The following is a 26,582-nucleotide window of genomic DNA, read 5'->3' as shown; positions in this document are numbered from 1 at the left end:
ATTATGAAGCCAATAGACGTATAATGGAACACACGTGGCACATAATGCAGCTTATCGCTGAACATGTTTACCGCTAAGCAGCTTTTATTACGCTGACTTTTAAGGGAGCACGAGTGAACTAATATGAAGCCAATAGACGTATAAATGGAACACATGGGGTGCATAATACAGGTTATAGCTGAACATGTTTACCGCTAAGCAGCTTTTATTATTCTGACTTTTTGAGGAAGCACGAATGAACTATTATGAAGCCAATAGACGTATAATGGAACACATGGGGCGCATAATACAGCTTATCGCTGAACATGTTTACCGCTAAAGCAGCTTTTATTTCGCTGACTTATTATAAGGGAGAACGAGTGAAGTATTATGAAACCAATAGACGTATAATCGAACACATGTGGCGCATAATACGGCTTAGCGCTGAACATGTTTACCGTTAAGCAGCCTATTATACTGCCATTGGGACTGTCTGCATAGCGGCTGTTAAAACGTTCACAAGATGCCTTATAACTGTTTAGAGGTTCACTAGTGTATCGAAATAACGACTTGGACTTTATAGTGGTTCACTTAAGTATCTTTATCAGATATATAACAGTCGTATGCTGCATATAAGAATTTTAACGGTTCACGTTGCTTTTTAACATTGACCGCCATTTTATTGTATATAACCTACAAAATTGAAATTGCATTCCAACTTTTAAGGGTAACAATAAGGTTTTGTGCCTGAGTTCTTAACCTAAATCATTAGTTTAGTACTTCCTATAACGTATTATTAACTTTTTATCTCATAATTCTGTCCAAACCACTGAAATAGTTTTTACACATAGCTTATTTATATCATTAATTTAAATAAATACTGATTATTTTCGTGGCGCACTGAAATTTTCTTAGATAATGTATATATATAATGTCAATAAACTTGCATTCCCAAACATCTTTCCCGCATTAATATATAAAAGATCATGTAGAAACATTTAACTAAACACTTTAACAAAATGACTTATGGTGTCGTTGCGCTTAACGTTTTTGCTTCAATATAAATATGTTCACCTCTGCGTTCGTCGTCACTATACAAAATTTAATAGCTGATTTTTAAGGCAGAGGTGTAAAAGTATGTTATTAATTATCTTTTATTCAGCCCAACGTCAATCTTTCTCGGTATTAGGGCGCACATGTGACATATTAGCTGAATAAAGGGTAACTGGTGGTCTCTTACCCAGTCAATATATACCTCTTATAACTCCTGTTACCCCTTATAATTCCGTTAAATTGCTGCTACAACGCTCTTAAGTAGCTATGTGAACTTAAGGCTGCCTAATTTGTGCCCATTTAAGAGTTATAAAAGCTGAAAAGACGCTTATACAGCTCTTATGCAGCTTTTATATTCCAGCTTCAAGCGTATTCGTACTTCATTATGCGGCTGCTATACAGCTAATCTGTGCTACTTGGGATGTCCTTATACATATTATTATGTGCAAAGTTTTATTACGAATACAATCTAACACATAGTTTTAAAATGAGAACGAAACTCCGTATGAATGTACCAAAAGTACCGTAATGAGATTATTACGACGGTAATTTTGGTACATAACCTCCTCATTTATGAAAGTTGGTTAAAAATATAGTCTTTGTCACCCGGAAGATAAGAATAATCGAGTCGGACCAAGCTGAATCTGTATGGCATTTGCGGTGACAAAGTGTGTCAACGTCATCATTAATGTCAAATTTCTATGAAAATATGACGTTTATAACAACACCATTATTTGCTCCATTCAAATCAGTGCAAATTTAGCTTAGACAGACTCTGGATTGTCAGCTCATTCATCGAAATTAATGCTGTACCCCTAGACCATAGACTAGGAATCCTCTAGACGGAGTTTAGAGCAATTATTTCATGAAACCGATGCTGCCAAAAATACGGGGGTGCGGGGGACGAGGTGAGCGAGGTCCCGTGCCGTGATTGGTCCGTTCAAAGACACGGACGTCACACAAAGACACTTTCGACTCGAAAATGGAGTAATACTACCGTATGCGAGGCAGAGGGGGTAGAGCTACACTATGCTCAGCTTGTCTGTGCCCTAGACTGTAAATTTTATTCGATAGTGCGACGTGACGTACGCGTTGGCGTTAAGCGTCATTTTGTTTGGGATTGAGTTTCCAACGCGCTGTTCAAAATCCCATACAAAAATAGACATAACGCCAACGCGAACGCTCGTCACGATATCGAATGAAATATACACTAGGGGTTCAATAGTTTTTAATAATTAATAAATTTAAACGTTCAATAGGTAAATTCACAGATCCGGTTAAAATCTACGACACCCTGTACAAAACATATGGTCCCATAGTAACAGTTAAAGGAAACTTTGGTTCACCGGACATGATCGTATTGTTTGATGTAAAAGCAATAGAACATGTAAGTATGATACAGACCACCTAGATGAGACCTAGATGGAGCACATAAGATAATCGAGGTCACCACAGATAAGCGTTCCCATATAGCTGGGTACTATTAGAGCGCGGCCGCTTATACAGGGTGGCCAGAAAGTAAGTGCATTCCCGTTGCCAGGGAGGTTTTGGGATTATACTGAGCAACTTTTACTATGGGACCAACCCCTAAATCGCAAAAAGGGGTTGGTCCCACTGTAAAAGTTGCTCAGTATAATCATAAAACCTCCCTCCTGGCAACGGGAATGCACTTATTTTCTGGCCACCGTAAATAATATTTCAGTTGCGCCCACAATTACAAATTCGTGTACTTAAGTTAGAAATACCTATGTACAATTGCACATAAAACAATTTTTAGGGATAAATCTATATTATAAAATTGTGTAAGTTTTCAACGGGAATCGTAGCATTTTACAAGTCAAATTGCACGTATGTGTGGGAGTGATCTTTGTAAATGCTTTATAAGTAAGTAATAACGATACAAGTGCGAAAAAAGTGAATCTTCGCAAAGAGTGGCGATAAATTAAAACACAAACGAAGGAAGAGACTAGAGTCAGACCAAGAATAGTCTGCAGCGGATTTGATAGCCCATGCAGTGAAAGTGTTATTTTAAACGTGAAACTTCTATGAAATTATGATGTATAAATGACACTTGCACTGCGTGGGCTATCAAATCCGCTGCAGACTTTTTTTGGTCCGACTCTATATGTACTGTAATAGTTCATAACGAAACAAGTGAAATAAGTCAAAAATAGGAAATTAGCAAGTAGTGGCGATAAATTTCAACACGACCGAAGGGAGTTGCGAATTAGGAGGTAAAATGCATGTGTTTGACCTCCTTAATTTCTAGATCTTCTTCTTCTTGGTCGCGTGACCTCATGTTTGAGGGACGTGACTCCTTTGGGGTATTCTTCCTATCACTGCTCTCCAGGCCTCTCGATCTTCGGCCATCTGCATCGTTGCCTGGAGCGAAGTCTGGGTAATATTTTGGACATCTGACCATCTACTGGGTGCACGCCCTCTAATCTTTCCTTTCTAGATCTAGACAGAACAATAATAATGTAATTTGTTCGCAGGTGCTTCGATCAGAGAACTCAATGCCCATACGCCCAGGATTCGAGTCACTGGCATACTACCGTCACCGGCACAATAAAACATATGATCCCAAGAGACTAACCGGACTTATTACTGAGTAAGTCTAAAAACGCGCAAAATATTTAGGTACCTACTTACAAGAAGCGTATTAGCATTGTCTTTTTTAGGGTTCCGTACCTTAAGGGTGAAAACGGGACCCTATTACTAAGACTCCACTGTCCGTCTGTCTGTCTGTCACCAGGCTGTATCTCATGAACCGTGATAGTTGAAATTTTCACAGACGATGTATTTCTGTTGCCACTATAACAACAAATACTAAAAAGTACGGTGGTCGAGTCCGGCTCGCAATTCTCCTGTTTTTAGGGTTCCGTACCTCAAAAGGAAAAAACGGAACCCTTATAGGATCACTCGTGCGTCTGTCTGTCCGTCTGTCACAGCCCATTTTCTCCAAAAGTACTGGACCAATTAAGTTGAAATTTGGTACACACATGTAAATTCGTGACCCAAAGACGGACATCTTACGTAAACAAATGAATTTTAAACACGGAGGCCACTTTTGGGGGGTAAATGAGAAAATTAAAAAATAATGTTTTTTAAACTATATCGTGTTACATATCAAATGAAAGAGCTCATTTTGAGAAGCTCAAACATATATTTTTTGTAATTTTAAAATAAATAGTTTAGAAATTATTTAAGAAAATAGCAAAAAATTACCATTCCCCCCCCCCCCCCCCCCCCTTTATCTCCGAATCTACTGGGTCTAAAATTTTGAAAAAAATATACAAAATACTTCTTTACCTATAGATGACAGGAAAACCTATTAGAAAGATGCAGTCAAGCGTGAGTCGGACTAATTACTTAGTTTTTGATCCGACCCCTATGGGTTTATTAAAGGCAATTCAATCGCGTTTCACATACAAGGTGGTCCAAACCTTGACGTACAAATTTTTTTTTAGATTCGTCACGTCGTGGGCTATCAGAATATACCCAATGTATGTTAGCCGATATTTAGCAGTTTTCGAGTTATGAATTTTTTAACTAAATATAAAACTAAATTTTTAAACTAAATATAAAAATCGGCTAACGTACATGGGGTATATTCTGATAGCCCACGACGTGAGGAATCTAAAAAAATTTGGACGTCAATAAAAAACAATGTTAAAAGTTGGGTAATGTACGGAACCCTTGGAACGCGAGTCCGACTCGCACTTGGCCGGTTTTTAGGTGTCCGACCGAAACCGGTTTTTTGCCTAAAACGGAAAACGAAACCTTCGACCAAAATATGTCTTTAGATTAGAAGGTGAAATTAGAGTCAATCATTTTCCTCTTTGAAAAAGTTTGTTGTTGTTTATACTTTTCGAGTCTGCTAAAGGAGGACTCACGCTAGAACCGGGTCCGGACCGAGGCGTCCGACACATCGTTTTCTATGATGGGTGACCACATGATGCTTTCTATTAAAAAGCGAAGAACGCCTCTGTCCGCACACAGACCGTTCTAGCGTAAAGGGACCAACTGATTATCAGTTCGCCGGGCGATATCGGCCTGTCAGTTAAAAGCAAAATTTGACAGCTCCGAACAACTGGCAGGCTGATATCGTCCCGCGAACTGGTAATCTGTGGGCCCCTTAAGTCATCCTTAATACAAACATTTCTTCTTAATAACTATACATGTAGGTACAGTCTTATTCTCTTATTCTCTTATTCTCTTAACAATAAAGTCGCGTCAAGATCATTTTGAGCACCTGGTCCGCTTAGCAACTTCTGCTGCTGACTGTACCTATTCTGTTTATTAAATTCCAGCCACGGTGAAAATTGGAAAGAATTTAGATTGAAAGTGAACTCTGTAATGCTACAACCGAAGACCATCAAACTATATACTGATGTTTTGGAAAAAGTGTCCACTGATATGGTTGAGAGGTGAGATACTTACCCCTAATTACAGTTATTGGTCACTACATAGTATTTGTCCTTTCCTAACAAATCAGAAAGAAACAAGCGAAAAGAATTCTCATTGTTAGGAGTAGCCAATTACTATAGCATAAGGTCATGTAGAGAAAACTGGCATATAAAATGTATTACTGGGAAGACCTTCATAGGGCAATAACTTTCGTACTTGTATTTCGTTCGTACTGAGCGATGAACGAAATACAACACACAGTCAGAAAGGAAAGACTCCTGCTCTACCGATCTTCTATAAACGCCACTTGCACCGTCCCACTAACCCGGGGTTAAGCGGTTAAAGCGTTAACCCAGTGTCAAATTGTACCGGTAGCCATGGTAGCTCCAGCTTTGACCGGTCAACCCCGGGTTAGTGGAATGGTGCAAGTGGAGTATGGGTACAAACGCAAGAGTTAAAAGCGACGAAAGAGCTACACACACACACACACACACACACACACACACACACACACACACACACACACACACACACACACACACACACACACACACACACACACACACACACACACACACACACACACACACACACACACACACACACACACACACACACACACACACACACACACACACACACACACACACACACACACACACACACACACACACACACACACACACACACACACACACACACACACACACACACACACACACACACACACACACACACACACACACACACACACACACACACACACACACACACACACACACACACACACACACACACACACACACACACACACACACACACACACACACACACACACACACACACACACACACACACACACACACACACACACACACACACACACACACACACACACACACACACACACACACACACACACACACACACACACACACACACACACACACACACACACACACACACACACACACACACACACACACACACACACACACACACACACACACACACACACACACACACACACACACACACACACACACACACACACACACACACACACACACACACACACACACACACACACACACACACACACACACACACACACACACACACACACACACACACACACACACACACACACACACACACACACACACACACACACACACACACACACACACACACACACATTCCACATGTGGTATTCTCCACATTGACATTAAATGAAATATATTAAGTGTGTGACGTTTAGCGTCGCATGAAGTAGGTAGATTGCAAAATGAGACGAAAGAAAACTAACCAGAGTAAATTTTACGAAATATAATTTAAAAAAAATAAAAAAAACTAAAGGTAAGACAAGGTCGTGGATCTTTTCTGAGCTGGCAATTAACAGTGGTGAAACGAGTCCTTGATAGGGGTCACTTCCCTGCACTACGTCGCAGAACGTCGAACTTGGAGGTGGCCGTCTTCAAAAAAAAGGGTTCCGGATCCAGCACGGGAACCTTCCGGAACGAAGCGGAGCATGCGAATTCAGGTTGGTAGGTTCCGACTCCAACCCCAGACTTGGTCCCTGGAATTCCGGTAAAAATGGCCATTTCAAGAAAAGTCCAATTTTGTACAAGTGACTGCGACATCCGGATTTTAGGCCAAATTAATGCGCTAATGAGAAAGTAGGCTGGTGTAGTGAACCCCAAAGAATTAAAAGGTGATCAATGATGTGGCAGTCACAAGTAGAATCATCATTTTAAATTTAAAACAAAGAAGAAAGTGAAGTTAAATTTACTAAATGTACTTCTACAACTAAAAGCTTTATTAATGCATGTCAACTACAATTTGGCATGTAATTTTATACATTTAAATTAGAATTAAGCCTAACTTTGATTATAATCTACAAGATTTTTATAAAGTGGGTAGACTCATATTTCCAGAAGGTTCGAGAAGCTTGTTATTTCCAGCGTTATTTTTATAGGAAAATTACAGTTAATAAGCAGATAGTGATAGCCAAATGTACCCAGAAAGAACTAAATGAAAATGTGATGGCAAGAAGAAAATGATTCCTTAATTTACTACTATGAAAGTTACCTTTCTCTTAAAACTACAAAATATTCAAAACACTCACCCTATTTGGGGAAATACTGGAACTTAACACATTTAATATTAGAATAAATTTTACACCATATTAAAAATTTGTCACATCATGACTGTAAAATTGTATCTTTGAATTTAGTCGATTTGACCTCTCGCTGTCAAAGCCGTGGTAGCAATCTCTCGGACGCGTATGTGTCTCATTAGCTGGCCGGTTCACATCGCTTATCGCGAGCCGGGTGACGTAGTCCTTTGTATTCGCATCTAGTTTTACCTAATAGCAAATGCAGTCGTCAATTCTGTTTGTTCGTAGATTTATTTTGTATATATTAGTTTTCAAGGTTTTTGTGTATATTTTTTTAGATAATAAGTATGAAATGTGTATTATAGTAGTTTATAGTTATATTTAGGTTTAAGTTTATTTCTTATTTTGTAGAATTTTAATTGGAAATAACGGTAAACCGTTACATACCCCTCTTTTTAGGTTAGGGTTTTTGCTAGGAAAACCCGCTATTTCTGTTGTCTACTCAATAGATACACTAGTCATCATTCAGGCTTCAATCTCAACATACACCTCCTCTTCATACATGCATCACACAGCCAAATAAGCAATAAACATTTCTATATATGTTTTTGCGTCCTAGCAGATTGAGTATTATACTTACGATTGTATAAATACTCTCATGTATTTATTAATGGTTCTTAAATATATTAATCACTAACCTCAGTGGTCTAGATCATACTACAGGCTGTTTAGAAGACCTGATAGCCTACTGATAGGCCTGAAATTCACAAACCGGTAGAGGTTTACAAAGTATAAATAATCTAATCTAACAGTTAGTGTATTTAGAGTATGTGCCAGCGCTTATACGTCAGTTTCATGAGGCTAGTGAATAAATTTAGACAGTTAATGTAGAAATCGTACATAGGGGACTACTTAATCATATTAAACTTTGTAGTTGGTGATCTTAAAATCTTTAACATGCCAGTTACCTATATTCCTCCCTTGCATGTCTTCTAGTTCGTATACTAAATTAGACTTTTTAGCAACGATCTTACATGGACAATACTTCGGTGCAAGTTTCTTCGCAAACATGTTGTTTTTGTCGCTAAGGTAGAACGTTTTTTTCCAAATAGTATCGCCAACTTTAAAATCATGATCTTTACGGCGTAGGTTATAGTGTTCGCTATTCCTAGTATGGGCTTGCACTAGAGAAGATTGAACCTTATCAAAAAATTTCCGCAAATGACCTAGATTCTCTGCATATTCATCTCTAGGAGTAAATATTATGTCGTCACCTAGTTCTGGGTCAATATAGTGTAAACCGCTAGTGACCAATTCCCGTCCATGAACGAGAAACGCGGGGGTGTATTTTGTTACCTCATTACTGGATGTGTTCATAGCGAATTGAATTTTAGGTAGATTGCAGTCCCAGAACCTATGGTCGTTTTCAATGTAGGATGATACTGCTGTAATAATCACTTTGTTGTATCGTTCTACTGTGTTCACTTGCGGAGTATATTTAGGCGTAAATCTTATGTTAGGGACATTGTAGTCATTAAACAATTTCTTTAACACGTTACTTGTGAACTGCTTTCCATTGTCCATAAGAACAGTACTAGGCACGCCGTGAACTAGGAAAACTTTTTCCTCGATTAACTTAGCTATTATCTCGGAGGTTGCGCGACGAATGGGAAATAATAAACAGTACTTCGAGAAACAGCATGTCACAACAAATATAAAAGTGTTCTGTTTTCTCGATGGGGGTAGGGGACCTATGAGATCCATGCTTAACATTTGAAAAGGGCGTGAGCAGTCTTTAGGACGGCCCATAATGCCTAGAGTAGCATGAGTAGCATGCTTGTGAGCACAGCAAATATCACAATTAGAAACAAATTTAACTACATCGCGATGCATGTCCTGCCAGAAGTAGTTTAAAGAAAGCCGTTTATGTGTTTTATATATGCCAAAGTGGCCAGCGGTAGGTTCTGAATGATTTTTACTAATAATGTCGAGTCTAAATTCGAGGGGAATGACTTCTTTCCACTCGAACTCTCGAGTTAAAGGATTTAGACTTTTTTTAAACCTAAATAGTCTGCCGTTAGTTACTTTGTAATTTAAAAATGAAGTAGGAGTGTTTTGGCAACCGTTGTAAATATTTAGATACCACGAGTCGCTTGTAGAATAAAACATGTCAGGACTAGTTGGGATCTCATCAATCTCGGCAATAGCAACAGAACGGGAGAGACTGTCTGGTACTACATTTTCTGAGCCACGACGATGCTTGATCTCAAAGTTGAATGAGGACATACGAACTCCCCAACGGGCTAAACGACCCGTGGGATTATTTAGATTTAGAAACCACTTAAGTGACGAGTGATCGGTATACACGACGAACTTTTTGCCGTTCTCCAAGTAGCACCTCCAGTGTTCAATCGCTGTAAGTACTGCAAGTGTCTCTCGTTCTGTTGCGCTGTAGTTACGCTCTTGGTTAGAGAGAGACTTACTCATGTACGCTATAACCTTCTCTTGATTGTCTATGACCTGTGTCAGGACCGCACCCACGCCGTAATCGCTCGCATCTGTATGCACTTGGAACGGCTGCGTATAATCCGGGCACGACAATATAGGAGAAGATACTAAGGCTTCCTTTAGCGTACGGAAGGCGACTTCAGCATCGGTAGACCAGTTAAAAGGGGGTGAGTTTTTAGCTTGTGAAGTAAGTTTATTTAGAGGTGCAGCTATAGAACTGAAATTTGGAATAAAACGGCGATACCATGATGCCGTTCCAATAAACCGACGAACTTCCTTGCGATTAGTAGGAGTTGGATAGTTAATGATTGCCTCAATCTTTTCTGGGTTCGGTTGTAGTCCATTTCCATCTACTACATATCCTAAATAACTCAGTCTATTTCTGAAGAATTGACACTTTTGGTAACCAATGGTTAAGTTTGCCATTTTAAGTTTCTCTAGAACTCTAACTAATAGGGAGATATGTTCTTCAAAGGTCGATGAGACAATGATAATGTCGTCGATGTAGACAAAGACTTTATGCTCAAAATCAGGCCCATAGAACAACATATCAACCAGTCGTTGTTGCGTCGCTGGAGCATTGGTTAAGCCAAAGGGCATAGAAACAAACTGAAAGGTACCACGCGAAGGAATATAAAACGCCGTTTTACACCGGTCTTCTTCCTTAATAGGAATTTGCCAAAAACTCTTTGACAAGTCTAAACTAGAGAGATATTTAGCGTCACGCAGATTGTCGAGTATCTCAGAAATGTATGGAATACTGTAAGCATCCTTGATGGTAACTGCATTCAATTTACGGCTATCTAAGCAGAATCTCATTTCGCCATTTTTTTTAGGTGTCAACAGAACAGGGGACGACCAAGGGCTCTCGCAAGGTTCTACCACGTTTTCACGCAACATTTCATCAAGCTGAGTGTTTAGTATTCTTTGTTTTTCAGGAGACATTCTGTAGTATCTTTGTCGAACAGGAACAGCATTACCGGTATCTATATTGTGAGCAATTAGAGAAGTGCGGCCTAGACCACGTTCTTCATATGAAATGTTACGAAACTGCGCAGTGATATGATCAGCCGTAACTTTTTGCTCAGGCGAAAGATGATCATAGTCACATAAGTGTGTAGGTTGAGGGTCTAGTGATAGAGAGGCTAATTTATCAACATCCCTAGGTAAAATTACGGAATCTAGTTTTTTAGGAAACAATTCGAAAATTCTCCAGAAGTCCATGCCTAATATCAAGGAGTTTTCGACTTCTGGTACGACGTAGGCCTTCAAGATGTGGGTTTGATCTAAGAACGAGACAGGCAGATTGATCATACCAATATTGTTTAGTCTATGCCTGCCAGCTGCGAATAAATTTATCGTATCCGTACTGTTGAGCTTGAAACCCGCATCCAAGAAAACTTTATGATAGTTATTACCTAGAATTGTATTACCACTACCCGTATCTAACAAACCATGGATAGTTTTACCATTAATCTGAACTGAGACATACGGTCTGTTATGTATATTATCTGAATCGTGGATTGCAGTGACTGAATAGCAAGTGAAAAATTTAGATATGAAGTTGAGCCAAGATTTCCACTCTGAATCACTAAAGTTTTCACTAGATTTTTTAGAAAGATTATGTACACTACAATCCACTGAATTTAGTTTTTTGCATCTTTAGGATTACAGGATTTACAATCAGGATAGCGTACACCTTTATTACCACATTTAAAACAGATAGGGAAGTGTGGCTGTTTGCATTCTTTCAAAGAGTGTGTATCAGTGCGACACCTAGGACAGTACTTACGCGAGTTACTAGCAGTGTTGACATTTTTTGTACTGTTTGCTGTCGCTTGTACAGCATTAGTAGTAGTAGGCTTTTCCTCTGTAGTTTTAGATTTGTTGTAGTTGTAAGAGCTCGAGTAGTTAGGATATTTGTTTTGATTACAGTAGTTTTTCTGTTTTTCATTTGAATTTGTATTTTGGTAGTTTTTATTTGTGTAGTAGATATTATTTTTATGATATTTAGTGTAGGCAAATTCTGGGGCTAGAGTCTCAGAAGTCACCCTAGGCGGTTCATGAAACAAGGATATGCGTGACTGAATGTCCTCATAGTTTGTGCAAAGGGTTTTTAATGTCTTTAGGTCCTTGATCTCAGGTGAAGCGGCTAGGGTGCTGGCATAACATGGCCGGATGTTATGTAAGATAATTTCGAGTTTTTCTTCCTCAGACAACGGTTTAACCAATCGCGAAAACATGCCATGCATAATAGACAAGTAAATAGAAATGTTTTCTTGTTCCCCTTGCGTACGATATTTTATTTCATTAGTCAGGCGATAGTCGTAATTCTTTGGACTAAAGTCTTTTTTTAATAGGACGACGACATCGTCCCAGCTTTGAAAACTTTCTTTATTGCAACGGAACCAATGTAATGCGTCATCAGTGAAAATCTCGTAGGCAAACTTCAATACACGATCCTTTGATATATTCCTAACCTCTACGAATTCTTCAACTCTTTGAATGAAAGAAAAAACGCAGGCTTTTCCAGAGTACTTTAGTTTTGCCAAGTCAGAAGTCAGGTTACGATCACAGTGGAGTACCGCCGTAGCTTCAGGTTCCAAAACTGAGACTGCATTTGCATTTGAGGTTGATGCCGGCCTCAACGTCGTAATTTCTTTGTATTGGTTGTTAAAGGTAGTGCAATAATTTTTGTGCTGGTCAACTAACGTGGCACTAACGTTTGAGATACGCCTTAATCTGTGATATATGTGGTGTAGTAGATTTTCGGTACGCAAGAACAGGGTCTTATCAAATTTAGATTTGAGGGATGCTAGCATCGTTTGGGATTTTGTTAGACTGTCTTTAACAGCATCAAGGTCAACCGCAGGCTCTAAATGTGATTCCAAAATGTCCTCAGGAGGTATGGCCAATTTTACTATCTGGCTTCGGAGGTCCTGCACCGAACCAGTTGAACCACCTCTAAGGATCACCTCATATTCAAGCTCAGCTTTTTGTAGTGACAAATATTTAATTGGGTACGACATGTTTAAATCTTAACGTAAAAAGTGTGTGTTTTGATTACAATTGATTAAAAAGCAGTTAGGTTTAGTTGCTAAGTAAGTGGAATGTGAGATACGATAGAATTTTAAAATTATTTTAAATCGGAATAAGTGAAGTGTAGTGTTTTTTTTTTTTTTTTTTAAACAAGAATTTTGCTATAACTATATGAAGTGAGAAACTGACAACCACGTACCAAACAACTGCTCAAATCAGACTTAAAAACTAGATGAATTACAAGTGCTAATATTAGAAAGCCACCAACACCAATGAAAACCAAGAGGAGAAAAAGGCCAAGGACTTGCTTCAATAATGCACAGCTCAGAAATAACCAGTATGGGCGCCAATGTGACGTTTAGCGTCGCATGAAGTAGGTAGATTGCAAAATGAGACGAAAGAAAACTAACCAGAGTAAATTTTACGAAATATAATTTAAAAAAAATAAAAAAAACTAAAGGAAAGACAAGGTCGTGGATCTTTTCTGAGCTGGCAATTAACAGTGGTGAAACGAGTCCTTGATAGGGTTCACTTCCCTGCACTACGTCGCAGAACGTCGAACTTGGAGGTGGCCGTCTTCAAAAAAAAGGGTTCCGGATCCAGCACGGGAACCTTCCGGAACGAAGCGGAGCATGCGAATTCAGGTTGGTAGGTTCCGACTCCAACCCCAGACTTGGTCCCTGGAATTCCGGTAAAAATGGCCATTTCAAGAAAAGTCCAATTTTGTACAAGTGACTGCGACATCCGGATTTTAGGCCAAATTAATGCGCTAATGAGAAAGTAGGCTGGTGTAGTGAACCCCAAAGAATTAAAAGGTGATCAATGATGTGGCAGTCACAAGTAGAATCATCATTTTAAATTTAAAACAAAGAAGAAAGTGAAGTTAAATTTACTAAATGTACTTCTACAACTAAAAGCTTTATTAATGCATGTCAACTACAATTTGGCATGTAATTTTATACATTTAAATTAGAATTAAGCCTAACTTTGATTATAATCTACAAGATTTTTATAAAGTGGGTAGACTCATATTTCCAGAAGGTTCGAGAAGCTTGTTATTTCCAGCGTTATTTTTATAGGAAAATTACAGTTAATAAGCAGATAGTGATAGCCAAATGTACCCAGAAAGAACTAAATGAAAATGTGATGGCAAGAAGAAAATGATTCCTTAATTTACTACTATGAAAGTTACCTTTCTCTTAAAACTACAAAATATTCAAAACACTCACCCTATTTGGGGAAATACTGGAACTTAACACATTTAATATTAGAATAAATTTTACACCATATTAAAAATTTGTCACATCATGACTGTAAAATTGTATCTTTGAATTTAGTCGATTTGACCTCTCGCTGTCAAAGCCGTGGTAGCAATGTCTCGGACGCGTATGTGTCTCATTAGCTGGCCGGTTCACATCGCTTATCGCGAGCCGGGTGACGTAGTCCTTTGTATTCGCATCTAGTTTTACCTAATAGCAAATGCAGTCGTCAATTCTGTTTGTTCGTAGATTTATTTTGTATATATTAGTTTTCAAGGTTTTTGTGTATATTTTTTTAGATAATAAGTATGAAATGTGTATTATAGTAGTTTATAGTTATATTTAGGTTTAAGTTTATTTCTTATTTTGTAGAATTTTAATTGGAAATAACGGTAAACCGTTACAAGTGCAGATTGAGGTCAATCAGAGATAGTCTTAAAATTTCAATTTTAAACCAACGGTTGCTTATTGTTGTGTTGTTGTTGTATTGTTGCTCCATAATCATCCCTATTCACCCCTGAATTCCCTGATAAAATGGAACTAATCAACACAGCTTGCATTCCTTTCTTTAACTAAATATATTTTTGTTTTAATGCTGGTCTATACTATGGAATATATTAAGAGATAGTCTTTCGTTGTTTATTGATCCGGATAAGTTCAAGAATTTTAACAAATATATTGTTTGCCACGTCATCCCTCTCGTGTACCACAAGGTTGACTGTCAATTTTATACTAATTCATTATACATGTAGTGCATAATTGGTTTCCATCGTATTTCGTCGGAAACGTTCGTATTTGTCATGCTACTTCAGTCAACGTTAGAATTTTTGTACCAAGACTGACTGAAATAGCAAGACAAGTTTATACGTTTTCGTGAAAATACGATGGAAAATAATTAAGCACTACAATTGTACATATGTATAGATAACCACTGACGGTCAGTTAACAAACTTTCTTTTACTACTTAGACTTACAAACAGCCTAACATGAAATATTCCGACAGGATCAAATCGCTTCGCGATGAAAACAACATGATAACGAAGAACCTCGACATCGAGATGAACCTATGGGCCCTGGAGTCCATCGGAGTAGTGGCACTGGGTACCCGGCTAAACTGCTTTGACCCCAATCTACCAGCAGACTCGCCTGCTAGGAAACTGATACAGAATATCCACGATGTCTTCCAAATACCAGGGAAGCTAGATTTCGGGACTAGCCCTTGGAGATGGTTCTCAACGCCGGCTTTTAGAAGAGCAATGCGACTTTATGAAGAACAGGAAAGGTAACGTAAAACTTATTCATAAAACTTTACGGACCTGATTTAGTTAAATTATGTTTTATCCCTTTCATACTAATACATAAGTCAAAATGACAGATAAGGGCAAACGATTATTAACTAATTGAGGTTTGTAGCGCGTTTATGAATAAAGGGGTAATACTACAACTATGGTATACAAGTTCAATGCGAAGTTAAATATTTCTTCATCACATTTGATCGAAACATATCTTATTTCATGCAGGTGTACTGAAGGATAAAGGCCTATATTGTTCCCGCTGGAGTTATGGATTGTAAAACAAGAAATAACACCCCAGGGAGCTATAACTTTTTTTTATTATCCTTTTAAAAAACTGACAAGTTCTGCTGCTTATAGGAAATCCCGGAAAAGTGACCATAGATATAAGATATTTTTTGAAGAATCTCAAAATTTTCTCTTTAGTGGAAAATTACAAACAGTTAAGGTTTTAATATCTCTTTAGTTTGACGAAGCACTTCATTGATGAAGCCCTTAAAAGTATGAAGGAATCAGAAAAGAATGGTGCGGAACCCTCGAACTCAGAGATGCCAATACTGGAAAAAATATTGGAGATCGATGTTCAAATAGCACATGTGATGGCTTCAGATATGCTCATGGCTGGAGTAGACACGGTAAGTTTCAGATAAGTATACAAAGTAAATCTCTGGTTGGATTTTCTCTACCATCAACTTAGGATCCAGTACCCATCTGATGATGATGATGATGATGATGAACCATCTGATAAAAATAATAAAAGAAAAAGCAAGACTAAGGACGATAAGGCATAACGTTGAATGCATGGAGTGTGCATTTTAGTAAAATACTTTTCCTTAAAATAATTACCCAAATCATTAAATAAAATCATTCAGCATATTCTTTTTTGTAATAAGTGTTGACCTTAAGTAAATCTTTTACGTAGATAAGGTAAAAAGCAAAAACCCCAATAAATATACTTCCTTGCGGAACGCCAATGTTGCAAATTAAAATTGTTACATGGAGGAAAAGAATATGTTTTCAATCGACGTTAAAGAGAAGATTATTTTTGAAACAACCGTAATGAGGAAATTGACTTATCGATTGGTACATTTTAATTAAGTGTTCTGAAATTAAGTTATGTTCATACTTCTTGGTAAATTAATTAATTTGGTGAAATGAAACGAAGTTTTTATACAACTTTTATGAAAATATTTCATCTTAATAATTAGGCGGTATTTAAGCCGACACTATTTATTCTGGTCAGTAAAATAAATCAACTATTTAAGTAGTAAATTAGGTACAAGTAACTACATCACGCTTTAGGGTTTTTTGCATATTTAATTAGTAACATTACCTGCAAGTATAACAACAACAATTTACAGGCAGCCCACACAGCGCTCGCTACGTTATACCTTTTGGCAACAAACCCTGAGAAACAAAAGAAGCTAAGAGAAGAAGTTTTAAGCAAGGAAACTCGGAGGCCATACCTAAAGGCTTGTATAAAAGAGTCTATGAGGGTACTCCCTGTAGTCACTGGTAACGCAAGAACGTCCACTAAGGAACACAATCTGCTTGGATATAAAATACCGAAAGGAGTAAGTTCATATTTTCATGTTTTAAGAGGTATTCGATCCCAATCAATGGTCATAGGACTAGTATCTTCAGCAATTTATTTTATTTAGAAATTTAATTCAGGCAACAAGGCCCATATTACAAATACCTTACAGACTAACATACATATGTATTTTATAAACTTAAAACTAAACACTATTTAGTCGACAAAACGGCGTGGCTCCGTTGCATCGGTTGCTCTTGTGTCGGATTCGGCAGTTTGCCCCGGAACCTCCGAAACACGACACCTTTCGGCCAGAAGTCGACGCACTCGATGGTTCCCTGCAGCGGTCGCGGCACGCGCACCACAAAAGAGTTGAAGTGCACGTAGTGGCGCGATCGAAGCTGGAACACCCTCAGCGTGTAGCCGGTCTTCTGGTGTACATACTCCACCACTTCAGCAGCCGTGGCGGTGTAATGCAGGCGCGATACGTACAGCGCCTTACTCGGTGTAGCAACCCGCAAGCCAGAATTAGCCGGTTCGGCGGTACCACACTGAGTCTTACGAGGCGCCGTGCGCGCCTTCTTCTTTCTTGATACCACTGTGAAATCCTCTTCATCCACACTGGTAACAGGGAGCTTCTCCTTGGGAGCCGCTCGATCTTCAGTACCCTTTACAGGTATACTAACCCGGTTCGGTGCGACTTTCGGACCGGCGACGACATCCGCGTAAACACGATGACGTGATTTGGAGGAGGCGGGGGGAGGGCGCGCGCGCGGGAGGCTCGCGGGCGGCGACACGGCTGATGCGACACATGTTACAGTGTCAGCAACTCGCAAACTGACCGACTCGGCGCTCAATTCTTCAATTTAAGAGGTATCCTCTTGTCGGTGGAATATTTTACATTTCTCCCTCTCGTATAATGCCATATCTTTGACCTCTCGATACGACACGATACCATGTTTTCTTTTATTTGGTCGACATAGCTACGTCTTGGTCTGCCCCTGCCTCTCTTTCCTTTTATCTTGCCTTATATGATGGTTTTAAAGAAATAGTCGTGCCGTAACAAATGTCCAATCATTTTCATCTTCAGCAATACCATGATCATAATTATTTGAATACGCTTACCATGTGTTGTTTTGTACGCATAGATGTTGTCTTTCCTAATAATGGAAGGCTAAGCGTGAAACAAAATTCTTCTGCTTTTTTGTTGGATTGAGAAAATAATGGATTTTGCGGTGTTGAGAGCTGCGAGTTGGAATGTCTCACGGTGGTGCATTTTCCATTTCAAAAATAGTTTAAGGTGGTATTGGTGCTCGACGCGGTCCCAGTACATGTCATCTTGAAACTTAAGTCATTGTCAATAGAGGTGACAGCAGGGTATTATCAATTGGGCATTAGCATGTCGAGCACTAGTACCACCACCAGTACCAGTAGTAGTAACTGTGAGTCAGAATTCTTCTTCCTTACCTATCGTTTCACTATTGAAGACCAATTCAAGTGGTCATCACTTGAACGATTGGTGATCGGTTAGAAGATTAATTACATTATAATAACTTATTTTCGACCAAAATGTCGCTTCAAGGGTTCTTCCACCGTCGAATTGTATTTACAAAATGTATTTTCCAGATTATGATAGGACTCTCCCACCAGTACCTGTCAATAAAGGAAGACCACTATCCAAGACCTGACGAGTTTATCCCCGAAAGATGGCTGGTCGACAAACACGATCCCCTTTACCATGGCAACACACATCCCTTCGTTACCAGCCCGTTTGGATTTGGAGTCAGGATGTGTATTGGTAAGCTTGTATTCTTTTCATCTTACAGATGTAGTGCATAATTGTTCGACTGATTTTGTACTAGATAACAAAATACCACAACAAGACACTACAGTCACTACAGAGTACTTTAACAAGATTCAATTCCCAACTATTTATTTAAACACTTGACATTAGATTGAACCTATATTGCGATCAAATAACAAGAGACACCTTGTTATGTTGTTTCGAGCAGTAGCAGGGAGTATGTATTGAAACACCTTATGTGTGATAGTATAACAACGTATATTCTCTAAATGCCTGCCTATATATACACGATAGGTTGCGCTGACACAAGCAATATGCGTTTATGTCGCAGTAAACCAAAGCGTTACTGCTAAACACTAAAACTGGCTAATCGCCATATTACAGCGATAAGCTGGCCATTTAAAGAAAGATAAAATGACTGCAATGTCAACTTCAAACGTATATTCAACTAGGACTACATAATACCAAAATACTTTGTTATCTAGTACAAAATCAGTCGAAACTCTGAAAGGGACTCGGAAATAGTGGTAGCACCCCTAGAGACTTTTGTTCAGGACTCTAAAATCTATAACATATCAAAATCTCAAGATATTTAACTAAAACCACATTTTCCATACTTTAGGTCCGGGGTCTTTTACATTAGGGGTAGGGGTATTAGCTTGGTACAAAAACAAATACAGGTATTTCTGTTTCAGGTCGACGTATATCCGAGTTAGAGCTAGAAACGTTAATATCAAAAATTACGGAAAACTTTCAAATAGGCTGGAAAGGAGGAGCTATTCAAATTTCCGGCACCTCGCTTAACTACGTTACTGGGCCTTTTAATTTTGTTTTTAATGACCTTTAGTAAAGTATACTTATAAAAATTAACTGCTAAAAAATTGGGCATAAATACCTAGGTATATCAATTTATCTAAACCTAAACTTAGAATTGGGGGTACCTAGTTTTAAAGATGTAATTTTACATCCTGTTATTTAGGTACTTATTACTAAATATAAGATTTGTGATATAAATTATATTGACTACCTACTTATTATTTTATTGACTTTCCTCTAAATTGTAATGCTATAGGTATTTGTCCAGAAGAGAATCCTTAATAAGGTAAGTTCGCGTTAGCGTTGTCTCATTTTGTATGGGATTTTGAAGAGCGCGCCAAGTGGGACGTTTTGGAAACTCAAAATCTCATACAAAATGACACTTAAAACGCAAACGCGTACGTCACGTCACGCCTTCGTCACGCTATCGAATGAAATTTACACTATAGGGACACGGTAAAGGCGAGGTGTGACGCGACGCATCACTCCGCGGACGTAGCCCACCAGCCACCATTACGAATATTGAAAGTTTAGCCGTGACTCCGCTGTCACAGCACACAGAATTTAATTGTCATGACATCTAACAGCGAGCAAAACTAAAATTCAATTAAGTGTCACATGAACCTAGCCGCCGCCATGCAATCTAAGTTACAATCTTATTTTAAAACGTGATTACATACAAAACTTCTAATCACTATTTTCTTTGTATAATGTCTTTCGGCGCGATTATTAAAAGGTACCTTATGGCGGACGCAATAATTATTGGAGCGGCGTTAATAATAGCGTAAGCGCCAAACGCCATAAGGTACCTTTTGCCGTGGATTCATTTCCCGAATCGCGCCGTTTGTACAACGAAACCTAGAAGCGACATATGTACATAGATATGTATATGTTACGTTAATGATCATGCCAAGTTTTAAGGTAATTTAAGGATGCGGTATAAAAGCAACTGGTAAATAGAATCAGACCAAGAATACTCTGCAGCGGATTTGATAGCCCACGCAGTGCAAGTGTCATTTTAAACGTCAAACTTCTATGAAATTATGACGTAAGTATAAGTAACACTTGCACTGCGTGGGCTATCAAATCCACTGCAGACTTTTTTTGGTCCGACTTTATGAAATGATATTTATTTCGTACGTAACTTCCGAAAAACTCATTGGTATGAGCCGGGGTTTGAACCCGCGACCTCCGGATTTTTGAATTCCTGGTTCTCAAAAATGTATACGATTTACCAGTCACATCAAGAAAGATACCGTTTTTTATTTGTTGACCTAATCTATTATGCTACTTATGATTAACAGAAATAGTGTCACTTGCAATTAACATTAACTAAAGTTTTTTTTTTTTTAAACCGTACCAAATGGAACTGTCCTTTCAAATGAATAACTTTTAAAAAATGCTTACAACGGTAATTGCAAAGCACAAGCGAATGAAACTCCATTACCCAGCTCATTCATTCCTCTTTTTCAAATTAAATGCACACTAAATATTTTTATTGGACGAGTTTGCGCTCTTATTTTATGAGGTTTAAGCCAGATATCATTAAAGCGCTCGCTTGGTTAATGCAGAATGCAAGTTTATTGCCATTTTCCGCTTGTATTTTTCCGTGATATTCTTACCTATTGGTTATTAAAATAGGGGAGAGCTAGAAACCTGCCTAAGGCTGTGTTTCCACCAGAGATGTTCGAGGATGCGTACTTGCGTAGTGAGGGATTTGTGTGTGTGTATTTGTCATAATTGTCATAAACCAATAGAATCACTTAATTTAAGTATCCTACTAGCCCAGGGCAGCCCGCAGCTCTAGTGTCCCTGCGAATGCCGTCATTCTCTGCGAGCGACATATTTATGGAGAAGACATAACTTCTAGTGATACTGTGATAAGTGTCAGTAATGTGAATCGTTGATACGTGGCAGTCATGTGAACCGTTGATCAAAAATGTTTTGAAAGCTTTGTCTATTCTACATATTCTGTCGCTGTTTTAATCCTATTCTAGGGTCGGTTGCACCAAACTGTTCGTATCGTTAAAGAGTTCGCAAAATTTTTATGTATGGAAATTTTCATAGTAAAGTGCCGGGGGGCGCCGGCTGACGTTGATCAGTCTGTCAAATGTGGTTGGTGCAATTGGCCCTTACTGTTGGATAATCTGTATCCTGTGCCGCAGACCTCTGGAGCTTTTAGCGTTATTAACACTCTGTTTGCCGGCCCTAACGGCTATGGGTTTTTCCTTTCACCTCTCGGCCTACACATTTGTTATTTCCAATGTTCAATGCGCATTGAAATTCGGCTGTGGATGAATAGTGTGGTTGCGGCTGCGGCTTTTTTCTCGTTCGATATTAAACAAATACATATGTACTTAGGTACTCTACAGGAGAGAATAGTGTAGGTGCAGTTTTGGTGAACACACAAGTTTTCTCTCTTGTGGATAATACTTAACAGCTTGTGGGCATGTAGGTCATGATTTTATCATAATTATCCAAATAAAAGTACCTTTTCATGTGGATAAGTGTTAAATAAGAAAATTTACCTTTATACCCCTTAACTTTTGGGTATGTCTACAGCGTGGTGGGCAAACTTTCTTCATGGGGGGCCAGAAAGCTTAGAAAATTTAAGTGGAGGGCCAGAATTGTAGCCAAAATTTAATTTTATTTGTGATAAATTGACAATCGTGGGCCAATGACACATATTAATTATTTCATAGGACCGGCGGCAGGCCGGATAAAATCCATTCGCGGGCCGCAGATGGCCCGCGGGCCGTACTTTGCCCACCGCTGGTCTACAGGAAAGTCGTGAACACAGTTTTGTGTTTGACCCGGGTGTATTGTGGGTAAAGTCCGTCGCACGTGTCCGCGCTAGTTCGTATAGGTAGTATAGGTTCGTTTTTTTTCGGTGATAGTTATTTCAACAGTCAACAAACTCATCTTTCTAATACATTACAATGTAAACAAACAAAACAAAGCCAGGGGGCGAAAACCCGAGGTCCAAATTATGAAATATTTGGATAAACAAGTCGCATCCACAGAGTTAAAAAACAGGCAGAGATTTTTCATAAACTTAATGACTTGTTTATTCTTTAACTGGTTTCTAATTTTGTTGGCTCTGTTTATCTCTATATTATATATTATTAATTATATTGTTGGGATACGTTAGTGCCACGTCGATTAAGCAGTAATCTATTGTGACGGCCGTTTAAAGTTCATTACAATCATTACTAATGCCCTTTGAATCCAAGAAATTGGCACTACTGTTACTTCTACTTCTTTCTTGGCTACTAGTCAAATCAGTTTCTTTTTTAGAACTGTCAAAACGATTTGCTAATATGGAATTTATATGAAAACGTGTATAGTGACGTCACGGTCAACTCACCTTCTTTTTACACGACTGCCCAAAAAAAAGAGTGTATTGTTTTCAGCGTTCATGTTTGTATGTATGTGAGTTTCTTTATTCCACCTTAACTTCTGATAGCCTTAACCGATTTAGACGTATGGTACATCATTAGAATCCTTACTTCATCCCGGGTGACATAGGCTATGTGACGTCATTATAAAAACAATATGGCGGACTTAATACGCCATATTACGCAACCTTTAGAAAAAAATATCGTGCAAACCTATCGAGTAGGGTATCAAAATGAAGGGCTGTGAAAGCCGATTAATAATATATACGCAACATGTGGGTTTAAGTTTAAGTTTGAGAAAGTAAGAATTGACAAAATATGTTAAGAAAAGCTTATCTCATAAAACCAAATATTATTATTGAATGGGACATTAAAAAGAAGGGGTTTGACCGCTGATCATAAAAAAATATAATTTTATTATATTAGGTACAGTATACTACTCATAGTTTTTAATACACCTTCTAAATTGCGCTAATGGAATCGAAAAGTTTAAAATATAGCTTCTATTTATCAATCGATATGATGCAGTCTCTCTAAGCTAACTCTGCACCAACTTTGGTAGAACAAATTGTGAAAGTATCATAATAACCGTATGTTTTTATTTAATTTTAACATTTATGATGATGATATTTTCACACTTTGTCTTAGCGAATGCTATGCAAAGTCAGCTTGGTATTTTCTGGATAAATGATTTCTTCTAAAAATAATTGTAGATTCTTTCCTAGGACGCCCGACGTACGTGGCGCGCTGTACGCGTTCCAAAACCGGGCGCCTTCGGTGTCCTCATACTAAAAGCGTCGGGCGTAGCCCGACGTACGTGACACGCTGTACGCTTACCAAAGCCGGGCGCCTTCGGCGTCCTCATACTCAAAGCGTCGGGCGTAGCCCGACGTACGTGGCGCGCTGTACGCGTTCCAAAACCGGGCGCCCGCATACTAATAGAGTCGGGCGTAGGTAGCCCGACGTACGTGGCGCGCTGCGCGCGGTCCAAAGCCAGGCGCCTTCGACCTTCTCATACTAAAAGTGTCGGGCGTAGCCCGACGTACGTGACACGCTGTACGCTTACCAAAGCCGGGCGCCTTCAGCGTTCTCATACTCAAAGCGTCGGGCGTAGCCTGACGTCCGTGGCGCGTTGTACGCTTACCGAACCCGGGCGCCTTCGGCGCCCTCACACTTAAAGCGACGTACGTGGCGCGCTGTACGCGTTCCAAAGTCAGGCGCTTTCGGCGCCCGCATACTAAAAGAGTCGGGCGTAGGTAGCCAGACGTACGTGGCGCGCTGCACGCGGTCCAAAGCCAGGCGCCTTCGACCTTCTCATACTAAAAGAGTCGGGCGCAGCCCGACGTACGAGACACGCTGCACGCTTACCAAAACCAGGCGCCTTCGGCGTCCTCATACTCAAAGCGTCGGGCATAGCCCGACGTACGAGGCGCGCTGCGCGCGGTCCAAAGCCAGGCGCCTTCGACCTTCTCATACTAAAAGTGTCGGGCGTAGCCCTACGTACGTGACACGTTGTACGCTTACCAAAGCTGGGCGCCTTTGGCGCCCTCATACTAAAGCGTCGGGCGTAGCGCGACGTACGTGGCGCGCTGAACGCTTACCAAACCCGGGTGCCTTCGGCGCCCTCATACTTAAAGCGTTGGGTGTACCCCGACGTACGTGGCGCGCTGCACGCGTTCCAAAGCCAGGCGCCTTCGGCGCCCTCATACTAAAAGAGTCGACGTACGTGACACGTTGTACGCTTACCAAATCTGGGCGCTGGAGGCGCCCTCATACTAAAGGAGTCGGGCGTAGCCCGACGTATGTGACGCGCTGCACGCGGTCCAAAGCCAGGTGCAAATCATAAAACATTTGGTTGGTTTAAAAAATCTAAAAAGTATAAAATAAAATAAATTAATTAAAAATTAAAAAACACGACTGCGAAAAAGCGAACTGAAAAGACAAAAATAATTTTTAGTTGTGTTAGTTACCCAGTCACATGATTGATATTTTTCATTGACTGTACCTGTGTATTTTATTTCGATTGCAGTCGGGGACCTTTTAAATGGGAAAATGTCAATACATCAAGGTCCCCGACTGCAATTGAAATAAAATACACAGGTACAGTCAATGAAAAATATCAATCATGTGACTGGGTAACTAACACAACTAAAAATTATTTTTGTCTTTTCAGTTCGCTTTTTCGCAGTCGTGTTTTTTAATTTTTAATTAATTTATTTTTTATATTTCAATCCGATTTATTAAATGTAGTTAAATTTTGTTAAAAAATAACGGCTTCTATGTTTTTCTAATAATTATCTGGTGTTTTATTTCGTGCACAGTGTGAAATGATTTATTTTAAGTACCTTACCTAGAGGAAAGTACCCAATTCCAGATTCTTTGGGCCGTGATACTCTGTACCTCATAGGGTTGCAATACGGTCCTAAGTAGGTACTTCTTTTTGACATTAGTGGTCCACAGGAACAGAGAATGTGCATTGCAGTCTCCTCCGACTCCTGGTAGAATCTGCATGTCGCATCTTGTTTTTTTCCAATTTGAAAGTGTTTGTTCAACTTACTTTAATTGTCACCCTTAAGGTGGCAGTCCATTTCCAACGACAGCAGCACTACCATTCATTTTACTATGGAAATTGACAATAACACCGACGCGTTTGTACTAGTAGTGCAGCTGCGGTCAGAAATGGAATATTACGCTTACTCTGTCTAGCTATCGACTCAGTGGTCGTAACAGCCCTCGTGAAGCGATGGGACGTAAATCATAATCATTTTCGTGTTAGCAACCCACAGAATAGATAACTTAAAACAATAGATGGGTGACTTTTTTTTAAAGTCATTGGTGAGAGTCACACGAACAGTCGAACACGAAGCCATAAATCGCTTCCATACTAAATGAAATTACTTAGAGCCACCCCACACTAGCGTCTCCCGACAGCGTCTAGTCAACCCACAGACAAAACATCCTCCAGACTTAAATAGCATAGTCGCGCTACCCCCTCTGCCACGCATACGGTAATTTTACTCCATGTTCGAGTCGAGAGTGTCTTTGTGTGACGTCCGTGAACTCGTTCGTCGTTTGAACGGACCAATCACGGCACGGGACTTCGCTCACATCGTCCCGCGCACCCCCGCATTTTTGGCATCATCGGTTGCATGAAATAATTGCTTTAAACTCGGTCTAGAGGATTCCTAGTTAGGGCGAGCGAAGCGAGCCCTATCACTAATCGACGAACTATGCATTCTTGTGGTACACTTTACGGAAAAACTACTGCACTGTTAGGTTTGAAATTTAACATAGTAATTTAAATTCATGTCTAGATGTGTTATCAAACATAAAAATATCATTTTATAAACCTAAAAAAATAAAATAAAGTA

At 39.3% G+C, this 26,582-nt stretch overlaps 2 protein-coding genes across 2 annotated transcripts; one reads left to right on the top strand and one right to left on the bottom strand.

Annotated features, from left to right (window-relative positions):
* Positions 1-2,197: 2,197 nt before the first annotated feature.
* LOC134806354 (cytochrome P450 CYP12A2-like) lies at positions 2,198-19,845 on the top strand. The gene is made up of 8 exons (XM_063779566.1): positions 2,198-2,419; positions 3,528-3,643; positions 5,346-5,462; positions 15,371-15,649; positions 16,126-16,294; positions 17,021-17,233; positions 18,820-18,991; positions 19,693-19,845. The coding sequence occupies exons 1-8, from the start codon at positions 2,384-2,386 to the stop codon at positions 19,842-19,844; spliced, it is 1,254 nt and encodes a 417-aa protein (XP_063635636.1). The 5' UTR covers positions 2,198-2,383; the 3' UTR covers position 19,845.
* LOC134806353 (uncharacterized) lies at positions 10,006-13,627 on the bottom strand. The gene has a single exon (XM_063779565.1). It carries the CDS (start codon positions 13,096-13,098, stop codon positions 11,716-11,718), a length of 1,383 nt encoding a protein of 460 aa, XP_063635635.1. The 5' UTR covers positions 13,099-13,627; the 3' UTR covers positions 10,006-11,715.
* Positions 19,846-26,582: the final 6,737 nt, after the last annotated feature.

Source organism: Cydia splendana, chromosome 3 (genome assembly GCF_910591565.1).
Source record: "Cydia splendana chromosome 3, ilCydSple1.2, whole genome shotgun sequence".
NCBI lineage: Eukaryota > Metazoa > Arthropoda > Insecta > Lepidoptera > Tortricidae > Cydia > Cydia splendana.
The sequence above is the reverse complement of the archived record's forward strand: the minus strand, read 5'-3'. Positions and strand labels throughout refer to the sequence as shown.

What these genes read in the sequence shown, in the direction of transcription:
- LOC134806354 (XM_063779566.1), top strand. Translation starts at nt 2,384, where the DNA reads ATGATCGTATTGTTTGATGTAAAAGCAATAGAACAT. An exon ending in GATATAAAATACCGAAAGGA is followed by an intron (nt 17,234 to 18,819) that starts GTAAGTTCATAT and finishes TGTATTTTCCAG; the next exon opens with ATTATGATAGGACTCTCCCA. An exon ending in TGGAGTCAGGATGTGTATTG is followed by an intron (nt 18,992 to 19,692) that starts GTAAGCTTGTAT and finishes TTTCTGTTTCAG; the next exon opens with GTCGACGTATATCCGAGTTA.
- LOC134806353 (XM_063779565.1), bottom strand. Translation starts at nt 13,098, where the DNA reads ATGTCGTACCCAATTAAATATTTGTCACTACAAAAAGCTGAGCTTGAA.